At 43.7% G+C, this 23,286-nt stretch overlaps 1 protein-coding gene across 1 annotated transcript in view; it reads right to left on the minus strand.

Moving 5' to 3' along the window:
* Positions 1–1,097: 1,097 nt before the first annotated feature.
* Positions 1,098–23,286, minus strand: part of LOC137375039 (erythropoietin-like) — a 30,913-nt gene continuing 8,724 nt past the window's right edge. Inside the window, exons 5-7 of the mRNA XM_068041663.1 lie at positions 14,813–14,893; positions 13,801–13,965; positions 1,098–1,250 (exon numbers count right to left, since the gene is read on the minus strand). Of these exons, the coding sequence (XP_067897764.1) occupies positions 1,098–1,250; positions 13,801–13,965; positions 14,813–14,893 (399 nt within the window). The remainder of the gene's footprint in view (positions 1,251–13,800; positions 13,966–14,812; positions 14,894–23,286) is intronic.

Below are 23,286 nucleotides of genomic sequence, written 5' to 3' on the forward strand. Positions count from 1 at the left end.
TGTAATTTAGAGCGATGCCACCAGGTGAGTGCAGTCTGCCCGGCTGCAGCCTGGCCTACCTACATCTCTCCACTGCTCCTTTTTCTTTCTCCAAGATATAAGTAAAGACAAGCCCACTATTGTGGATATACCAGAAAAGTGCATATGCCACAAGTCTTGTTGCCAACCTTGCTGGAAACAAAAAAGAAACAAGAAAACAAAGATAGGAAATATCCTCAAAATATTGTTAGAAATTTAACGTTAGGACTCGTTAAATGTACTTCTGTAAACAGCACATCCTAGAAGTCCTGGTCAGTTATTTCATAAGAGGCGGTAAATGATTGAGCACTACAACTGGAAATTGTGTGGACATCTAAATGGCATTATGAGGGCCTAATTTTAAATAATTAACTGCAAATTGACAGGCACATCTCAAAACCCAACTGAAAAATTGGACGGGGCTAAACATACAGAAATCAGGTGTGATGGATTTCCATCCATTTTCTAATCAGTTCTGCCCACTTTATGCCTATTAATTGTATGTAACCAGTTTGAAAGTCTATTTTTGCATTTTCAGTTTGTAAGATGTGCATGTGATTCCACTGCAGTATTTGGCAAACATCATAATGTTAATATATTGTCTGCTCATTATTAATCATCCAATAGTTCTTCCTACCAATCATTAATAATATGTTATATATAATATATTGCTAGACCTGACTCACAAAAAAAGATTATGCTGCATGATAAATTGCAATAGTCTTATTTTGGTCGAGGTTGAAGAAAGTTCACTTATGTTGTTCAGGTAATACAAAGCAATAAACTGTAACAAAATCATTGGGCTAAAAACCATCAAAATGATTGGAAAACTGCCAGAGTAAGTCGATTTGTAGCCAATCATGGGTAATATATTCTCCATAACTTGAATTGTAGCCATATCCTCTTGCATCCAAGTGATATCTTGGAATTTGTTGGCACTGCAACAAACAGAAACTGTATTTGGTAACTTGTCCTAAACATAGAACTTGCATTTTCTTTTTCTTGCATTGCACACGATAGTTCAAAATTTCAGTGCTGAACTCCACAAAGTGCACCCACATGCAGGAATCCGGTCATTGTCACCTTTTTCTTTGTTTACAATATTCTTCTGCCATTTCACGGTAAAAGATATTGATTTTTCCGTGCATCAAACGAGTGTATGTGTGTAATACGTTCTGTACAGTTCTTCCCATAAATGGCTTTGTACGTCCATACAGCAGGTTTGTTTTGTCCTGTAAGGTACCACAGAAGTTTATGACATGTAACTGGTTTGATGAAATATCACCAGCATTCCCCGTCAGGCCCATTGGAACTTAGCAACATGCTATAGAACTGGCAATGGTTCATGTGGAATATGCTGAGTACTGCTCTGCCTGTACAGAATTAAATCTCCAGACTGAAATTGAATGGTTTCCATTGAAAATAGAAGAGAACAATTCCAACTAAAACAATAAAAATACCAACATTTTAGCCACTTTCCTAGTATAAACAAAGTGAATCAGGACAAGGCCACTCACAACTTAATATGATTTTAACATATAACATCTGTTCCTGTTCATTTTCCTCCCTGTATCTAAAACAAGATGTATAGGAAATATTTTGACCTCATTTCATGAACCAATCCCAAAAAACATAATTAATGTTGGATTGTAAAAATACTTTACTTTGTTATAGTAGGACAAGATAAATGACAAACTATAAGCAAGCTGTACAAATCACATTAAGAGTAAAGCAACTTATATCAAATTGAATTAAGAGTACTGTTAATATTACAATTGCATTTTTTTTTACTAGTCCAAGAGTTCATATGCTAAAAACCAAGAATATATTTCCCAATATGACCTTGGATCACTGAAAGACCATTCTAATGTTCAAGAATAAGCAACATCTATTCTTTCAGATCACATCTGTTAAAAATGTTTGTACATTTCCCTTTTTCACCCTTCTTCCTTTCCAGAAAGCAATGATTCACAGTGAAGCACAATTCTGTGAATGTCAGCAGCCTTCCTTCCTCAACCAAGTAGACATTCTTTAGTGAGCCTAGACTGGAATATCCTGGGCCAAGTGTCTGATCCTGTCCTCATTCAATGTTCACACAAACTAAAAACCAATGGGAGTTACTGGATATGGATCAGAAATGGGAACCCTGGCTGAGGTTAGCTAACTCAAATCTGGGATTTGCATGGCTAAGTACACAACTAACAGTACATTTAATCACTGAGGAAAATACTACAGATACTGGTAATTGGAAATAAAAACAGAAAATGTGGAAATACTCAGTAGGTCCAGCGGTGTCAGTGGAGAGAGAAACAGAGTTAACATGTCAGGTCTGTGACCTTTCATCAGAACCAAGAAAAGTTAGAAACATAATAGGTTTTGACCAAGTGAAAGCGGGGAGGTGGGAAGAAGAACAAAAGGGAAGGTTTGTGATAGGGTGGAGGGCAGGAGACACTAAATGACAAAAAGTTTCATGGTGCAACACCAAAGAGAGTAGTAATGGGTTTGCTTTTGTATTAGAGTTTAATTCACTGCCACTTTTCTTCCAGGAATACCCACCTTGAAGAAGTTCTGCTCATCCTTCTGACTGGATTTCCATTTATCTGTCTCTTCTACCTTGCTCACCCTCGTTGTTTCCTATTTCCCTTCTCATGTTTGATCAGGTATCTTCCAAAACTTGCTTTCACAGCCACATCTCCTTCCTTAGGAACTATCTCCAGCTCCAACTTATTCCACATGGATTCCAACTGAAATTCCACCCTTCGTCTTTCGGATCCACCCACAATTACAGATATCTCCTAGACATACAGAATTCCTTGACTGCTGTTCTTGCCACATTCTAAGATCCACACTCAATGCCATGCCCTGCCACATTCACACTCTTGACCTCTCTCTTCAGCAGCACCCATTCACTCGATCTCAAAACTGTCCTGATCCACAGTTTCATTTCATCCTTCACCTCATCTGGCGCTTTAACAAAAAACTTCTTATTGTCCTTTCAGGTGTGAAGGATCGCAAGCTTCAACACCTCATGGGTACTAACACCCCTCTGGATCCTTCTTCCCTTTCACTTCCCTCTGAACCCGATCCCTTCTTCCAATCTCTCCCTTTGCTGTGTATTCACGATAGCCTCTGTCCTTCCCCTTTCTGACTCTGAATGATCTGTCTTCAGCAAAGTCCTCAGCTACATTCCCTTACACCACCACCTCAAAGAATTTCCAGCTCAGCATGACGCTGAGCTCTTCTTCCATCGCCTTCACCTCCATGCCCACTTCTTTATCCAGGAGTCCTCCCCCCACTCAGCAGACCGTTTACAGCAGTATTCTCCCTCCACCTGGACTTCTCCCTCTGGCCTCTTACCCTCCCTTGATCTTTTCATTCAGAACTGCTGGTGTGACATCAGCTGTCTCTATTTTCCCTGCTCCCCTCACTCGCTTTAACCTATCTCCCTCTGAATCTGCTGCATTCCGTTCTCTCAGGTATAACCCTAACATCATCATCAAACTTGGTAACAAGGGTGGTGCTGTTATTGTCTGGCGTACCGACCTCTACCTAGCAGAGGCTGAATGCAAACTCTCTGACACTTCGTCCTACCTCCACCGGACCATGACCCCACCACTAAACATCAAGCTATTGTTTCCAGAACTTATCTCCTCTGGAGATCTTCCCTCCATGGTCTCCAACCTCATGGTCCCCCAACCTAAAACAGCCTTCTTCTACCTACTTCCCAAAATCCACAAGCAGGGCTGCCCTGGTAGACCCATTGTTTCAGCCTGTTCCTGTCTCTCTAAGCTGATTTCTTCCCAGCTTGAATCTATTTTTTCTCCCCTTGTCTAGTCTCTTCTCAACTACATCCATGACTCTTCTGATGTCCTCTGTTACTTCAACTGTTTCCAGTTTCCTGGCCCTCGGTTTTCTATTCACCATGGACATCCAATTCCCCTTCACCTCCATCGCCCCACCAGAACGGACTGAGGGCTCTCCACTTTTTCCTTGAACAAAGGCCTAATCAGTCCCTGTCCACCACCACTCTCCTCTGCCTGGTTGAACTTGTTCTCACATTGAACAACTTCTCCTTCAATTCCACTCACTTCCTCCAAATAAAAGGTGTTGCTCTGGGTCCTAGCTTTGCCTGACTTAATGTGGGATCTGTGGAACATTCTTTCTTCCAGTCCTACTCATGCCGCCCTCCCTCACCTCTTTTTCTGGTACATTGATGACTGTATCAGTACCGTTTCCTGCTCTGCCCTTGAACTAGAAAATTTCAGCAATTTTGCTTCTAATTTCCATCCTTCTCTCACCTTCACATGGTCCATCTCCAATTCTTCCCTCCCTGTCCTTGACTTTTCCGTCTCCATTTCTGGGACGAGGCTATCAATCAATATTCACTATAAGCCCACGGACTCCCACAGCTATCTTGCCTGCGCTTCCTCACAGCCCGTTTCCTGTGAGCAGTCTATTCCATTCTCCCAGTTTCTCTGTCTCTGTCATACCTGTTTGGACGATGCAACCTTCCATACTAGTGCTTCTGATTTTATTTTATTCGTTTGTGGGATATGGGCATTGCTGGTTAGGCCAGCATTTATTGCCCATCCCTAATTGCCCTTGAGAAGGTGGTGGTGAGCTGTCTTCTTCAACTGCTGCAGTCCTTGGGGTGTTGGTACACCAACAGTGATGTTAGGCAGGGTGTTCCAGGATTTTGACCCAGCGACAGTGAAGGAATGGTAATATAGTTGCAAGTCAGGATAGCGTGTGGCTTGGAGGGGAACTTGTAGGTGGTGGTGTTCCCATGCATCTACTGCCCTTGTACTTCGACGTGGTAGAGGTTGGGAGTTTGGAAGGTGCTGTTGAAGGAGCCTTGGTGAGTTGCTGCAGTGCATCTTGTATATGGTATACACTGATGCCACTGTATGTTGGTGGTGGAGGAAGTGAATGTTGAAGGTGGTGGATGGGGTGCCAGTCAAGTGGGCTGCTTTGTCCGAGATGGTTTCTAGCTTCTTGAGTGTTGTTGGAGCTGCACCCATCCAGGCAAGTGGAGAGTATTCCATCACACTCCTGACTTGTGCCTTGTAGATGATGGACAGGCCACTTGGGAAACAGGAGGTGAGCTACACACCACAAAATTCCCAGCCTCTGACCTGCTTTTGTAGCCACAGTATTTATGTGGCTGGTCCAGTTCAGTTTCTGGTCAATGGTGACCCCCTAGGATGTTGATAGTGGGGGATTCAGCAATCGTAATGCCATTGAACATCAGGCGAGATGGTTAGATTCTGTCTTGTTTGAGATGGTCATTGTCTGGCACTTGTGTGGCGTGAATGCTACTTGCCACTTATTAGCCCAAGCCTGGAGAAGTCGTGAATCACCAGCAAACATCCCCACTTCTGACCTTATGATGGAGCGACGGTCATTGAAGCAGCTGAAGATGGTTGGGCCTAGGACATTACCGTGAGGAGCTCCTGCAGCGATGTCCTGGTACTGAGATGATTGACTTCCAACTGCCACAACCATCTTCCTTTGTACTAGGTATGACTCCAACAGTGGAGACTTTTCCCCCTGATTCCCATTGACTTCGGTTTTGCTAGGGCTCCTGGATGCCATACTCGGTCAAATGCTGCCTTGATATCAAATGCAGTCACTCTCACCTCACCTCTGCAGTTCAGCTCTTTTGTTCATGTTTGCATCAAGGCTGTAATAAGGTCAGGAGCAGAGTGGCCCTGGCAATACCCAAACTGAGTGTCTGTGAGCTGGTTATTGCTGAGCAAGTGCTGCTTGATAGCACTGTCGACGACCCTTTCCATCACTTTGCTGATGATCGAGAGTAGACAGATAAGACAGTAACTGGCTGGGTTGGTTTTGTCCTGCCTTTTTTGTGCACAGGATGTACCTGGGTAATTTTCCACATTGCCAGGTAGATGTCAGTGTTGTAGCTGTACTGGAACAGCCTGGCTAGGGGCGCGGCTATTTCTGGAGCACAGGTCTTCAGTACTATTGCCAGAATGTTGTCAGGGCCCATAGCCTTTGCAGTATCCAGTGCCTTCAGTCGGTTCTTGATATCACATGGAATGAATTAGATTGGCTGAAGACTGGCATTTGTGATTCTGGGGACTTCAGGAGGGGGCCGAGCTGGATCATCCACTCAGCACCTCTGGCTCAAGATGGGTGAAAATGCTTCAGCCTTGTCTTTTGCACTGATGTGCTGGGCTCCCCCATCATTGAGTCTTCAATGAACCAGGGTTGGTCCCCCGGCTTGATGGTAATGGTAGAGTGGGGGATATGCTGAGCTATGAGGTTATAGATTGTGGTTGAATGCAGTTCTGCTGGTGCTGATGGCCCACAGCGCCTCATGGGTGCCCGGTTTTGAATTGCTCGATCTGTTAGAAATCTATCTCATATAGCACGGTGGTAGTGCCGCACAACATTATGGTGGGTACCCTCAATGTGAAGACGGGACTTTGTCTCCAAAAGGACTGTGCAGTGGTCACTCCTACCAATACTGTCTTGGACAGATGCATCTGCAACAGGTAGATTGGTGAGGACGAGGTCAAGTAGGTTTTTCCCTCTTGTTGGGTCCCTCACCACCTGCCGCAGACCCAGTTTAGCAGCTGTGTCCTTTAGGATTCGGCCAGCTGTGGTGCTATCGAGCCACTCTTGGTGATGGACATTGAAGTCCCCACCCAGAGTACATTTTCTGCCCCTGTTAGCCTTAGTGATTCCACCAATTGGTGTTCAATGTGGAGAACCACTGATTCATCAGCCGAGGGGTAGGGGGGTGGCAGGGGTGGGGTTGGGTGGTAGGTGGTAATCAACAGGAGGATTCCTTGCCCATGGTGACCTGATGCCCTGAGACTTCATGGGGTCTGGAGTCAATGTTGAGGACTCCCAGGGCAAATCCCCCCCCCCGACTGTATACCACTGTGCTGTCACCTCTGGTGGGTCAGGACATACCAAGGGATGGTGATGGCAGTGTCTGGGTCATTGTCTGTAAGGTATGATTCCATGAGTATGACTATGTCAGACTGTTGCTTGACTAGTCTGTGGAATTACTCTCCCAATTTTGGCACAAGCCCCCAGATGTTAGTAAGGAGGACTTTGCAGGGTCGACAGGGCTGGGTTTGCCGTTGCCCTTTCCAATGCTTAGGTCGATGCTGGGTGGTCTGTCCGGTTTCATTCCTTTTCTTAGGCTTTGTAGCAGTTTGATACAACTGTATGGCTTGCTAGGCCATTTCAGAGGGCAGTTAAGAGACAACTACATTGCTGTGGGTCTGGAGTCACATGTAGGCCAGACCAGGTAAGGACAACAGATTTCCTTTCCTAAAGGACATTAGTGAACCATATAGGTTTTACAATTGGTAATGGTTTCATGGTTATCATTAGACTTTCTTTTAATTCCAGATTTATTAATTGAATTCAAATTTCACTCTATGCCATGGTGGGATTTGAACTCATGTCCCCAGACCATTAGCCTGGGCTGTGTGTTACTAGTCTAGTGACATTACCACTATGCCACTGTCTCCCCTGATATGTCTTCCTTTTTCCTCAACCAAGGATTCCCCCCACTGTGGTTGACAGGGCCTTCAACCATTCTATTTCACACACTTCTGCTCTCACCCCTTTCCCTCCATCCCAGAACAACGATAGGGTTCCGCTAATCCTCACCCTTCACCCCACCAGCCTTCGTATTTAACAGATCATCCTCTGCCATTTCCGACACCTCCAGCATGATGCCACCATGAAACACATCATCCCCTCCCCCTCCACTTTCAGCATTCTGAAGGGATCATTCCCTCCGTAACACCCTGGTCCCCTCCTTGGTGACCCCCAGCACCCCCTTCCTTGCCTATGGCATATTTCCATGCAAGTGCAGGAGATGCATCACCTGCCTTTTTACTTCCTCCCTTCTCACCGTCCAAGGCCCCAAACGCTCCTTCCAGGTGATACAGTGATTTACTTGTAATTCTTTCAACTTAGTGTACTGTATTCGCTGCTCATGATGTGGTGTTCTCTACATTAGGAATGACTACTTTGTGGAACATCTCCGTTCAGTTGCAAGGATGACCTTGAACTTACAGTCGCCTGTCATTTTAATTCTTCACGTTTCTCCCACTCTGACTTTTCTATCCTTTGCCTGCTACAGTGTTCTAATGAAGCTCAACACAAGGTCAAGGAACAGCACCTCATCTTTCGACTGGGCACTTTACAGCCTTCTGCACTCAACATTGAGTTCAACAATTTTAGTTCATAACCTCTGGCCCCATTTTGTTTCGTGTTTTTTTTTTGCTGGTTTGTTTTTATCCTCTTGTTTCTTTGTGAATTGCTTTGCATTTGGACAGCTGCTATCCTGCCATTGACACCTACTCTAGACACATCTTTTGTTTCTTTCCTTGTCCCATTACCACTCCCTTTGGCTTTGCCTCGTGAAACCTTTTGTCATTTAATCTCTCCTTCTCTCCACCCTATCACAGACCTTCCCTTTTGTTCTTCTTTCCCCCTCCCCCCTTTCACTTGCTCAAAAGCTACTACATTTCTAGCCTTTCCCAGTTCTGATGAAAGATCACAGACCTCTAACATTAACTCTGTTTCTCTCTCCACAGATGCTGCCAGACCAGCTAAGTATTTCCAGCACTTTCTGTTTTTATTTAATCACCGAGGCACTGGAAAGTTTGTTCATCATTTCCTAAGAATAATTTCTAATTCTAAGTATAATTAAAAGCATGGAATGAAAATTGACACTGCCGCCAGACCAATAACATTGATCAGTCACAAACCCAGCCTGAGCGTGAAGTGTTGTGCTGGGCTGAAGCGCGATACATTCCTGAGTTCTGCATTTAGCCATATTGAGAACTTCAGCAAATAACTTCAATCCTACCTCCCGCTGGACCGTGACCCCACCACTGAACATCAAGCCACTGTCTCGAGGACTGTCACTGACCTCATCTCCTCTGGAAATCTTCCCTCTACAGCTTCCAACCTCATAGTTCCGCAATCCCTGCTTCTACCTCCTTCCCAAAATCCACAAACAGGACTCTCCTGGTAGACTCATCATTTCAGCCTGTTCCTGCCCCACTGAACTGATTTCTTCCTTATTTTTTGCTCCCCTTGCCCAGTCTCTTCCCACCTATATCCGTGACTCTTATGAAACCCAATGCCATTTTGACAATTTTCAGTTTCCTGGCCCTAACCGCCTCCTCTTCACTATGGACGTCCAATATCTCTACACCTCCAACCCCCACTAGGACGGTTTGAGGGCTCTCCGCTTCTCCCTTGAACGGAGGCCCAACCAGTCCCCATCCACCACCACCCTCCTCTGCCTGGCTGAACTTGTTCTCACATTGAACAACTTCACTCACTTCTTTCAAATAAAAGGTGTTGCTATGGGTACCTGCATAGGTCCTAGTTATGCCTGTCTTTTTTGTTTCAGTCCTACTCAGGCCCCTCCCCCAACTCTTTTTCCAGTACATTGATGACTGTATCAGTGCCATTTCCTGCTCCCGCTCTGAAATGAAAAACTTCAACTTTGCTTCCAATTTCCATCCTTCTCTCAACTTTACATGATCCATCTCCAACACTTCCCTTCCCTTCCTCGACTTCTCTGTCCCCATTTCTGGGCCTAGGCTGTCTACTAATATTCATTATAAGCCCGTTGACTTACTTCCATAGCTACCTCAACTACACTTCCTCACTCCCTCCCTCATGTAAGGAATCCATCCCATTCTCTCAGTTTGTCCATCTCGGTTGCATCTGTTCTGATCATGCAACCTTCCATAACAGCACCTCTGATATATTTTCCTTTTTCCTGAACTGAGGATTCCACCCCACTGTGGTTGATAGGGCCCTCAACCGTGTCCAACCCATTTCCTGCACTTCTGCCCTCAACCCTTCCCCTCCCTCCCAGAACTGCGACAGGGTTCCCCTTGTCCTCACTTTCCACCCCACCAGCCTGCACATCCAAAGGATCATCCTCCGCCATTTCTGCCACCTCCAGTGTGATGCCACCACGAAACACATCTTTCCCTCCCCTCCCGTCAGCATTCCAAAGGGACCATTCCCTCTGTGACACCCTGGTCCACTCCTCCATCACCCCTGACACCTCGTCCCCTTACTACAGCACCTTCTCATGTAATCTCAGGAGGTGTATTACCTGCACTTTAATTTCCTTTCTCCTCACTATCCAAGGCTCCAAAAACTCCTTCCAGATGAAGCAACGATTTACTTGTACTTCCTTCAATTTAGTATTCTGTATTCGCTGCTCACAATGTGGTCGCCTCTACATTGGGGAGACCAAACGCAGATTGGGTGACTGCTTTGCGGAACACCTCTGCTCAGTCCTCAAGCATGACCCCGAACTTCTGGTTGCTTGCCATTTTAATTCACCATCTTGCTCTCACGCCCACATTTCTATCTTCGGCCTGCTGCAGTGTTCCAGTGAAGTTCAACGCAAGCTCGAGGAACAGGACCTCATCTTCTGATAAGGCACTCTACAAGATCTCTGGACTCAACATCGAGTTAAACAACTTCAGACTATGACAGCCATTTTGGTTGGGTTTTTTTTACTATGTAGCTGTCTAAAACTTGTTTTTCATGTTTTTGCTTTCAGACAGAGCTGTTCATTATTGCTGCCATTAACACTCTCTCTGGACAAATGCTTTGTCTTTTACTACAGCCATGACAACTCTCTTTGCCTTTTATTCCATGAAATCTTTGTCATTTAATCTCTCCTGCCCTCCACCCTATCACAGACCTTCCCTTTTGTTCTTTTTTCCCCCTCCCCACTTTCACTTGCTCAAATCCTGTTACATTTCTAACCTTAAATAAAAACAGAAAGTGCAGGAAATACTCAGGACTGTGACCTTTCATAATTTCTAATCTTTGCCAGTTCTGATGAAAGGTCACAGACCTGAAACTTTAACTATGTTTCTCTCTTCACAGATGCTGTTGAGTATGCCCAGCATTTTCTGTTTTTATTTCAATGCAGTATTCTCAGTCTACAGCATGACTGCATCAAATTATACATTGCACTTCTTCATTAATTGTACTCGCAGTGTTATCAAACACATCCATCTGCACTCAGAGGCTTTCTCACCATCTGTCCTGAAAATCGGGGTTACGTTAACATCCCACAGAATTGTAATGGAAGAGCCCCAGAGTTGGGCCCCTTGTACAGTCCCATTTGGCAATGTTGACTGCATCAAATTACACATTCCAGACAAAAGTGTTAGGTGATTATTGTCCTCCCATTTGCTGATGTGTACAACTACAAATTCTCTTAATTACACTGTGTGGTGTTGAATGCAGCCTTAAAAGTATCAACAGAATGTAAAACCCTACAATCAAGCTTTCTTGACCTTTTACTTAATTTTATAAGTTTTATTAAGATTTAGCATTGCAACAGAAAGCAATGCCTATCACGAGAGTTCCAATGTTAAAAGAAGAAAATTATTCCACAGCTGATAGCTTTGGCAGCAAATGGTGAATTCATTGACTTCTACACGTATTGCTGTTCCCTCTAGTAACACTTCAAAATGACTGTGAAATACTTTGGCTCTGAAATCACTCTGTGGAATACTAGGACTTAAAGGCTTGATGCATTTGCCTGGAATTCTTTACTGTTATAGCCGAGATGTTAACCCATTACTTTTAAAAAGGTTGGTGCCTCCATGAAAATACTAGAGATAGAAAATTCAGATGAATGTGTTAGGTGTTTGTTCTTTGGTATCCTGAAGCATAATTTCAGAGCCTTTGTTTAAGATTACACAGGACAAAATACAGATATCTGGCATTAAAAATGGGAATTTCAGAAGGATGTGGCAAGGGTCGTATCCTACTATCCTTTCATGTATTTTCAGGGCTGAAATGTTTCTCATTTTGAAATGTTATCAGAGATATGATCAATGCATAAAGATGTTAATGATTTTATACATTGAACCCAGTATCAGAAAATGTTCTTACTGCCAACATTTACATGGATTTTAAACCAATACACTCGATTTCCAAATGAAAACATTCATGCTGTTGAAATAAGGTAAAACACAATTTTTGGGGCATCAGTATTTTTCTCCATATTACTGCATTTACAATTCTTTGTCCTTCATCAGCTTTGAATATTTCAACATATCTATCACTGGAGACTGTGTCAGATCTCAGGAGTTAGGAAATACTTTACATAATTTTTAAAAATTGATTGGTGGGATGAGGAAATCGCTGGCTCGGCTAGTGTTTATTGCCCATCCCTAATTGCCCTTGAGAAGGTGCTGGTGAGCTGCCTTCTTGAACTGCTGCAGTCTATGTGAGGTAGGTACACCCGGTAGGGAGTCCCGGGAGGTACCGTTATTCCCGGTGGGGGTCGTCCTTGGGCGACAAATGCCCACAAAGAAGGGACCCCTCCCCCCCAAGCCCACAGAGAGGGCACTTTGTTTTCCAAGGCACCCTCCCCGTGGTGCAGAAGCGCCCGCTGCTGATGGTAAGATCCCAGCGGAGGGAAGAGGCCCTGAACTGGCCGTTAATAGAATCCCAGCATTGGGTTCAGTGGCAGGCAATTCTGCCCTGCTTCTCTGGCACTCCCCGCCATGAAACCTACCATCGGGATGAGAACAAAATCTGGCACTATGTGACTGTGACAAAGTTAAACTATTTCTCCTCGTCGTTCTTGACCCTTCTGCAGTCATTGACATGGCAGACCACACCATCCTCCTCCAGCGCCTCTCCACTGTCATCCAGCTAGGTGGGACTGCACTTGACTGGCTCCATGCTTGTTTACCTAAGAATAGGTGGAAAATCACCTACAATGGCTTCTCTTCCCACTCACACACCATTGCCTCGACTATCCCAAGGATCTATCCTTGGTCCCGTCCTAGTTCTCATCTACCTGTTGCCCCTTGGCGACATCACCTGAAAACCTCAGCTTCCACATGTACGCTGATGACACCCAGCTCTACCTCACCACCAGCTCTCTCAACCTGTCACTAAATTATCAGGCTGCTTGTGCAACATCCAGTACTAGATGAGCAGAAATTTCCTCCAACTAAATATTGGGAAGGCTGAAGCTACTTCGGCCCCCTAATTCACTGACCCTATCCCTCTCTCAGGCAACTGTCTGAGACTGAACCAGACTGTTCGCAATCTCTGTGTCATATTTGACCCCGAGATGAGCTTCTGACCACATAGCCGTGCCATTGCTGAGACCGCCTGTTTCCACCTCCATTGCCTGACTCTACCCTTTCCTCAGCCTATCTTCACTGGCTCATCATTAGTGAGGCAAACTTATATTACCAGAAATAATCTGAGTTTTTTTAACCCTCAAATTTTCTTCCCTTCTTCCCTGAATCATACTGGGGTATAGTCCCATGAAACTAATTGCTCTCCAGTAACTCACTCAAGCAGCTGTCTTTGATATTTCTGCTTAAACTGTGAATATAGAGAAAATATTTGACCATGTCTTCATGCAAAGTTCCCAGGCAGCTGAGCATGATTTGGTGCTCACGCAATGTCCTCATGTGCATTTTCCAGCAAAAGCCATTGAATTGTAATGAGTAGCAGGAACCCTGGCTCATTTTCCTTCCATCTAACCCACGTTATAAAACCTCAATTGTCAACCTGGCTAAGTTAAGCTAATTCAGCACAAGGAATCGTCCAATCTGGTCTGTGTGCCTTAGGTACTGATTGTCCTTTTCCAAAACAGCTATCATCGTCTGAATTTTAATCCAAGTAAATACCATAAGAGCAAAGAAAATAGTTTAGAAGTTCCCAATAAACTCCACATTGCATAGGTAATGGTAATTAAGTACTTACCGGCACATTAATCAGGTGTAGTATGTGAATAAAGGTTCTAGTATTCCTGTAAATCTTATCTAAGAGAGGTACTGTGGAATTATTAGTGATAAAATGTTTTGCTGTCTGCGTTGCATTAGAAAGCATTATTAGGCCTGCCTTAATTTCTTCATTTTTCATACGTTTCTGCAAAACAAAATAACATTAGCTAAAATCAATGTTTAAGTGACTCCAGGTCTCTAGTTCACGTTACTATTAAACTATTGAACATTACAGTTATAGTTTATAGGTACACGGTGTAATAGCTTGGCCCATAAATACATGCTACTCCATTTGCAAGTTGCATTGAAACTGGTTTGGTTATAATCGGGCTGCCACTAATGGCACTGGAAGTACATAATTATAGGTTCATTGCACTGTTGATTTCCAGATTGTTGTTCCTATGAAAGAGTGTATGTTATGATATAAAATTGTACAACGATATCCTAAAGCATAAAAATCACACCATATACAAATGTGAGTGCCACAATGCTGGCAGCTTGTTGCTTCCCTATGGTGGAGTGCTATTCTTATTTAATCCATCTGCAATTAATTCCCTCTTGAAAGAAATCATGTATTTGCAAGTAGGATAGTCAGGATTCTATAAATACCTAGAAGAGGTCCAAGTGAGCAGTTTGGATGCAGGATAACATTATGATAGAATTTGTTACCAATTTTCTAGGTGGAACATTCTGCTCATGAAATATATCTCTTTCTACAGTAAATATAACTGGAGAACTGAGAGCATATATTGTTTTGGGAAACTGAATTAAAATTCTAATTAGCATTTTTTGTGGTTTAGGGAATTGCATTATTAAAGTTGAGAGAAATTGTTTATGCCATTCTTAGAAACTATAAATCAGTACATCTACAATGTTATAACTTAAATCTCCAATCATGTCCTGCCAGGAGTACTAATGATAAATTTTAAAAAGCTCTGCAATAATTACACAAATTATTACTGAACAGATACTTTAATCATTTGACTACTTACACTTTTGGATCTCCATGCTCGCAGATTAAGGCCGGTATTTGGAAGAGGAATTGCATTCGGAAATTGAATTATCCGGTTACACTGCATGAAAAGACAAAACAGAAAAGACTATTGGAAACATTTTGGAAGCATTGATAGGATAATAGAGGGGCCATTTTACAAATGCATGCTCCCAGCAGGGAACCTTACATATGGGTGTGCAAATTTGTAAAATTGGCCTTTACATATGAACATTTTTCCTCTTAATTTTTTTCCTATTCTCTTCACCCTCAAGGGCATTGGCTCTCTTAGAATATGGTTCCAATAACCTCCCCTTGGTACTCCCCTTGGTACTCCACCCAAATAACCTTTATTCATATCTGAAAATATCTCCCAAGTTTTAGTGTTGTCCTCATACTTTCAGCATTTAACCAAGGTCAGGCCAAGGGGGTAGATCCGAGCATTTGGAGGCCATGCAAATAAGACAGGAGTGACATCTCCATGCCATCTCAATCATTTTCCCACATTTTCCCTTGTCCGAGTCCCAAGTGCAGCATAATTGCAATTAGAAGGTCTTAATAATTGTACTCAGTCCCCTCAGATTAGAGTTGCTGAGAGGGGCAGGTAGCAATGACAAGGAGGATACAAAAAGAAAGTGACACCTTTTATTTCAACAGGAAGACTCGATGCTGCAGGCTTTCTGGATGTGGTTTGTGCACAGCAGCCACAGGTCCTGCATATGGTGGCTATTACTGCTGCTATAGGTCTCTTAGGCCTGCAGCAGCAGTTGGATTCGTGCCCTGTTTCCAGCTGCCAGCCCCTGGCAAAGGATTGGACTGCACGGTTTCATGTGCTGATTAAAATGATTTAACTTCAGAAATATAGGCTGATTTGAATCAGGTTAAGTGCAATACTTTAACATAGGCATTATTCCTTTTACCCATTTAAATAAATAGCTTAATACCACCATTAAAATAGCAGTTAGTGGAACGCCTTTCCAATATATTATGGGTTCATTGACTAACATCGTCAACAGTAACTTCAGCCTAATTTCTCATGTATCAGTGTAATGATCAAATATAAGAATTTGCACTGAGTAAAATACTAATCAAATGCTCGAAAGATATTTTCTTTGAACTTATCCATGATGAAAAGAAGGATTATCAGTTCAATTAAATTGTCATAATTGTAATCTTTTATTGAACTATTAAATTTACAGATATTATAAGTGGAGGTTTTCTAGCAGAATGTGAAGCATGTTCATTATTCTGTCTCCTAGTCTAAGTTTGATTTTGACAGCTCTTGTATTCAGAATTGTTTGACATTGAAATTCAGGCTTTAATTTTTACCTTTCAAATATGAATTCATCAAATTTTTGGCACCAATTTCCACCCACCACCCCCCTATCCTGCTCCCACTCTGCTCCCTTGCTGTTTTAGTTTAGTTTAGTTTAGAGATACCGCACTGAAACAGGCCCTTCGGCCCACCGAGTCTGTGCCGACCATCAACCACCCATTTATACTAATCCTACACTAATTCCATATTCCTACCCCATCCCCACCTGTCCCTATATTTCCCTACCACCTACTTATACTAGGGGCAATTGCTAATGGCCAATTTACCTATCAACCTGCAAGTCTTTAGCATGTGGGAGGAAACCGGAGCACCTGGAGGAAACCCACGCAGACACAGGGAGAACTTGCAAACTCCACACAGGCAGTACCCAGAATTGAACCCGGGTCGCTGGAGCTGTGAGGCTGCGGTGCTAACCACTGTGCCACTGTGCCGCCCAGCGTCTATGGAGAAACGGGTCAGTCAGTCATCCCCCCACCCCTATCCTGCCCCCACTCTGTTCCTTTGCTGTTTTGAAGGCTGGAGTACAGTTTCACTGGTACTGGATGGTTTCAGGTATTTCACTCAAGGGCCATTATTCATGTGTGAGTCTTGATAGAGACAGTCACCAAGCTATTCTTTCATTGAGTATAACACAGCCAATCACAAACACTATTCTCACCTGACATGCACATTTTACACTTTCAACAAGGGTTGCTGTACAACAATCAGCACTAGACATATGACCTATTTTCCCTTTCCTAACTTAAGGGCACTAATGCTATTTGTAGTACCTGTACTGCCAGATTGTTATGCATCATACAATACTGATACCAATCACAGAATGGTACCTACAGTATAATAGCCACACACTCCAGAACAGGGACTGATTCCTATTCAAACACACAGGTACACAATATGTATTACAGGCTAATTAAGAGTATCAGAGTACAAATTGCAAACGATCACTATTTACACACTGAAAAACAAGGTTGAAAAATTAAATTTAAAGAAATTGTCTTATTCTTAAATGATCAGATTAAATGCAAACAGCTCACTTATTATAAGATCATCACACTTAGGCCTGAATTTTTGGCCCCCCCCAAGCTTGGGAATGGAGGCGGAGTGGGTGGGGGGGGGGGGGTCCCAAAAAGACTGGCGCCGTCCAACGTGCCAGTTTTGAGAAGTTGTTCCCTGTGCTGGCAATGTTCACCAGGGTTGGGGGAGGGCGGGACAGCAATCCTGTCCACCTCCCGATTGAGGTCAATTAAAGTATTAAGCAGCTCATTAAGAGGTGGAGGTTGAAATTTTGCCAGGGCACAGGGCTTTCACGCGCTGTCTGTTGTTGAAGGGAGGCGAATACAGAGTGGGCAGCCAGTCATGACTGCACCAGGGAATTACCCTGACCTCATAAGATGGTCAAAGGGGGACTTGGACTTTGCAAATGAAGTGCCCTTGGCACTGTGCAGGTGCATACACCCTGAGCCTCCTCAGGTGCTGAATCTGCTGGAGGGTGCAAGTCCTGAGTCCTATCTGGAAGGTTGGGTGCTGCACTCACCTTGCTAGAATGAATGAAGTCATTGAACCTTTAACAGCAGTGGATTCAGGTTCTTCTCATCTCACTTCTGCCACTGACAGTAGCAGCAATCTGCACCCACATCTCTCTGGTTTCAGCTGGTGGCCTCCCCCTGCCACCCTCCGGGAAGAGGACCTGCCTCCTCTTCCTCATGGCCTCCAGCATTAGATCCAGGTCAGCATCCAATCAAGCAAGGGGCAGCCCTGTCCCAGGTGCCTGGCCTCTGGCTGTCCTGTGACATCTCGTTTCCCTCCAGTGCAGTGGAAGGCTTTGGCACAATCTGCAGATTTCTCCCTCAGGACAACCAGCAGTCTCAGTGATGGCTGCCATGGGGAGTCTAAACCAGTCCCCCACCTCTGACCTGCCTCTGTTCCCACCCTCACTGACTCTAATTGGACATGGAACCTGTCTCCATATCAATTAAGGGTTCGCCCTCGTGAAAATCCTGTATTTAATCAGTTTCCCACTGGAGGCAGGTTTCTAAACCGGAAACAATCCCGTGTCCTGTTTCCTGCCTCTGTGGCAAATATTCAGCCCTTTGATATTGCACAACCATTTTGCATTTAAGATGGATAACAAGCAACTGGTGAGCAGAAGGCAGAATACTCCTGCCACCACTAACCACCGCACCCTCCCACCCCCCCAGCCCCAACCCCGGCTCATTGTTGCTCTGTTGAGAGACCCAGGTGTCATGTACACAGCAGCAGCAAGCTATAGGTAGCAAACTGAGGGCCGTGCTGCAGCTCTCCAGTTGTGGCAGGAGAAGAAATCATTCGGCTCCCATGCTGAGTGACCGACCGAAAGAGCCTAGGAGAGGGGAAGCTGTTCCCTGTTGTGAGGTCATGGGGGTGCACCTAGGATGAGCCAATAGGGGGCTGGAGTTTATTTTTGTACAAGGAGCAGCACTCCTGTTCTCCTGACCCCATGAAAAGAAATGAAACAGTGCCTGGTGTTTTTAACAGTCCTCCTTCAATGTAAGATGGACCGAAGCACATTTCTTATTACTCGACTGGCCACTCACAACTATTTATCACTAGGACAATATAAGCTTTAGTACACTTGCCTACAATTTACAAAATAGCTAACTCATAGCTCCATTTATACTTACAACTCTGCAGATTGCATTTGCAATCTCGATGGTTATCACTCAGGTACAACCCCAACTCAATTCATATGTAGATTGTATTAATGCATCTGCCTAACATATGATATCCTGAGTTTTGATTTCCACCTAAAATCTGAAGGTGATTTATGTTAAACGTTTCCACTAGCTTGATGTAAATTTCTTGAATTCCTGCTTCAGGTAGCTCCAACGGGAACATATGGGTATTTTCATTCTGAAATCTAGTTGGAGTAAGTAATTCCCATATATGCATGATCAGCTGAAATTCTACAATCTCACAAATTTGCTGGAAATTTTCAGCACAAGTATAGTTATGCAATAAAACAAGCTTGCAAAATTGGTAGTAATGGTGTCATAGGTCTATATTATTGTTATTTATATATAAATACTAATACTATTTATGTGATGTTACTTATATGTTGTTATTTATATACTCTTTCAGATGTAGCTGGTGGAATTTTCAACCAAAATAGTTCAGCATATTTATCCATATCCTAGTACCTTTATGATAAGCCGACTGATGCTTTCTGGCCTTTGCATCCTGAGACTATCAGTCCTACAGTGTGTGCAGGAGGGTTTTCTGACACAGTATGTAGACAGGCCAACCAGGGGCGATGCCACATTGGATTTGGTACTGGGTAATGAACCCGGCCAGGTGTTAGATTTAGATGTAGGTGAGCACTTTGGTGATAGTGATCACAATTCGGTTAGGTTTACCTTAGCGATGGGCAGGGACAGGTATATACCGCAGGGCAAAAATTATAGCTGGGGGAAAGGAAATTATGATGCGATTAGGCAAGATTTAGGATGCGTAGGATGGGGAAGGAAACTGCAGGGGATAGGACCAATCGAAATGTGGAGCTTATTCAAGGAGCAGCTACTGCGTGTCCTTGATAAGTATGTACCTGTGAGGCAGGGAGGAAGTTGTCGAGCGAGGGAGCCATGGTTTACTAAAGAAGTTGAAGCGCTTGTCAAGAGGAAGAAGAAGGCTTATGTTCAGATGAGACGTGAAGGCTCAGTTAGGGCGCTTGAGAGTTACAAGCTAGCCAGGAAGGATCTAAAGGGAGAGCTAAGAAGAGCAAGGAGAGGACACGAGAAGTCATTGGCGGATAGGATCAGGGAAAACCCTAAGGCTTTCTATCGGTATATCAGGAATAAAAGAATGACTAGAGTTAGATTAGGGCCAATCAAGGATAGTAGTGGGAAGTTGTGTGTGGAATCAGAGGAGGTAGGGGAAGTGTTAAATGAATATTTTGCGTCAGTATTTACAGTAGAGAAAGAAAATGTTGTCGAGGAGAATACTGAGATTCAGGCTACTAGGCTAGATGGGATTGAGGTTCACAAGGAGGAGGTGTTATCAATTTTGGAAAGTGTGAAAATAGATAAGTCCCCTGGGCCAGATGGGATTTATCCTAGGATTCTCTGGGAAGCTAGGGAGGAGATTGCAGAGCCTTTGTCCTTGATCTTTATGTCGTCATTGTCGACAGGAATAGTGCCGGAAGACTGGAGGATAGCAAATGTTGTTCCCTTGTTCAAGAAGGGGAGTAGAGACAGCCCTGGTAATTATAGACCTGTGAGCCTTACTTCGGTTGTGGGTAAAGTGTTGGAAAAGGTTATAAGAGACAGGATTTATAATCATCTTGAAAAGAATAAGTTCATTAGCGATAGTCAGCACGGTTTTGTGACGGGTAGGTCGTGCCTCACAAACCTTATTGAGTTTTTCGAGAAGGTGACCAAACAGGTGGATGAGGGTAAAGCAGTGGATGTGGTGTATATGGATTTCAGTAAGGCGTTTGATAAGGTTCCCCATGGTAGGCTATTGCAGAAAATACGGAAGTATGGGGTTGAAGGTGATTTAGAGCTTTGGATCAGAAATTGGCTAGCTGAAAGAAGACAGAGGGTGGTGGTTGATGGCAAATGTTCATTCTGGAGTTTAGTTACTAGTGGTGTACCGCAAGGATCTGTTTTGGGGCCACTGCTGTTTGTCATTTTTATAAATGACCTGGAAGAGGGTGTAGAAGGGTGGGTTAATAAATTTGCGGATGACACTAAGGTCGGTGGAGTTGTGGATAGTGCCGAAGGATGTTGTAGGGTACAGAGGGACATAGATAGGCTGCAGAGCTGGGCTGAGAGATGGCAAATGGAGTTTAATACGGAAAAGTGCGAGGTGATTCACTTTGGAAGGAGTAACAGGAATGCAGAGTACTGGGCTAATGGGAAGATTCTTGGTAGTGTAGATGAACAGAGAGATCTTGGTGTCCAGGTGCATAAATCCCTGAAGGTTGCTACCCAGGTTAATAGGGCTGTTAAGAAGGCATATGGTGTGTTAGCTTTTATTAGTAGGGGGATCGAGTTTCGGAGCCACGAGGTCATGCTGCAGCTGTACAAAACTCTGGTAAGACCGCACCTGGAGTATTGTGTGCAGTTCTGGTCACCGCATTATAGGAAGGATGTGGAAGCTATGGAAAGGGTGCAGAGGAGATTTACTAGGATGTTGCCTGGTATGGAGGGAAGGTCTTACGAGGAAAGGCTGAGGGACTTGAGGTTGTTTTCGTTAGAGAGAAGGAGGAGGAGAGGTGACTTAATAGAGACATACAAGATAATCAGAGGGTTGGATAGGGTGGATAGTGAGAGTCTTTTTCCTCGGATGGTGATGGCAAACATGAGGGGACATAGCTTTAAGTTGAGGGGTGATAGATATAGGACAGATGTCAGAGGTAGTTTCTTTACTCAGAGAGTAGTAGGGGCGTGGAACGCCCTGCCTGCAACAGTAGTAGACTCGCCAACTTTAAGGGCATTTCAGTGGTCATTGGATAGACATATGGATGAAAATGGAATAGTGTAGGTCAGATGGTTTCACAGGTCGGCGCAACATCGAGGGCCGAAGGGCCTGTACTGCGCTGTAATGTTCTAATTCTAATTCTAAATTCTAATACAGGAACTGACTTTAATTAAGTTCCTTGAATTTCCAGTCGATATTATACCAGTATAAAGAATCATTTGGCACAGTACTGCCCCCTAAATACTGCTTATGACTCATTCTACTAGCAACACTGGATGAAAATCAGCTGATAAAACATCTGTTCTCCATTCAAAAGTATAAAATTTCAAACAGCGTGGATTGGCTACAGGCCTCGTTCTGCTAATCTTTGCGAACCACATTGCAGTTGTGATAATGTTCACTCACTCTGAAGTGAAGTGGAGCAAGAGTCCCTCCTGCGGGAAGACTCACTCCACTTTGCTCCTGTATCATGTCAGGCCCCGCTTTTGAATTCAGCTCGGACTTACACTTAGATTGCAGTATTGATGCAAAGTGAAATTGCTTCTGCGATAATGCAGTTGTAGTATGAATGCATCCATAAACTATTAAAATAGTTAAACTATTAAAAATTTACATCAATCTAGTGGAAACGTCTAATATAAATCAACTTTGGATTTTAGCTGGAAATCAAAACTCAGGATATCATATGCAGCTAATGCAGATAATGCAGATAATGCAGCTGCATTAATATCTTCTACATATGAATTGAGTTGGGGTTTTCCCAGAGTGTAAACCATAGAGATTGCAAATGAAATCTGCAAAGTTGAAAGTATAAATGGAGCTATGAGTTAGCTATTTCGTAAATTGTAGGCAGGTGTACTAAAGTTTATATTGTCCTAGCAATAAATAGTTGAGAGTGACCAGTCGAGAAATAAGAAATGTGCTTCGGTTAAGAAGTAGTGAAATAGTTTGTTGGAGCTGTGTTATAGAATAATTGAGCATCAGTTTATGTCCATGATTCCTAATGTGTTGAGTAATTAATCACAGATGTACCATCGTTCTGGAGCAGTAATACTGAACAGAGACAATTTCACTCAGTGAGCAAAAGAGGAAAACCATAATGAGGCTGAGCTCAGCTATCATTCTTGCTGATGGAATTGGCAGAAGAGTGTGAGTCCGTAATCTGCCTGCCTCTTGGCTGTATATTGTGCATATTCTGTGCAGTTTTGGTCTCCTTATCTGAGGAAGGATGTTCGTGCTATAGAGGGAGTGCAGCGAAGGTTTACCAGACTGATTCCTGTGATGGCGGGACTGACGTATGAGGAGAGATTGAGTCGGTTAGGATTATATTCGCTGGAGTTCAGAAGAGTGAGGGGGGATCTCATAGAAGCCTATAAAATTCTAACAGGACTTGACAGGGTAGATGCAGGAAGGATGTTCCTGATGATGGGGGAGTCCAGAACCAGGGGTCATAGTCTAAGGATACAGGGTAAACCTTTCAAGACTGAGATGAGGAGAAATTTCTTCACCCAGAGAGTGGTGAGCCTGTGGAATTCGCTACCACAGAAAGCAGTTGAGGCCAAAACATTGTATGTTTTCAAGAAGGAGTTAGATATAGCTCTTGGGGCGAAAGGGATCAAAGGATATGGGGAGAAAGCGGGAACAGGTTACTGAGTTGGATGATCAGCCATGATCATAATGAA

This window comes from Heterodontus francisci, chromosome 11 (assembly GCF_036365525.1).
Source record: "Heterodontus francisci isolate sHetFra1 chromosome 11, sHetFra1.hap1, whole genome shotgun sequence".
NCBI lineage: Eukaryota > Metazoa > Chordata > Chondrichthyes > Heterodontiformes > Heterodontidae > Heterodontus > Heterodontus francisci.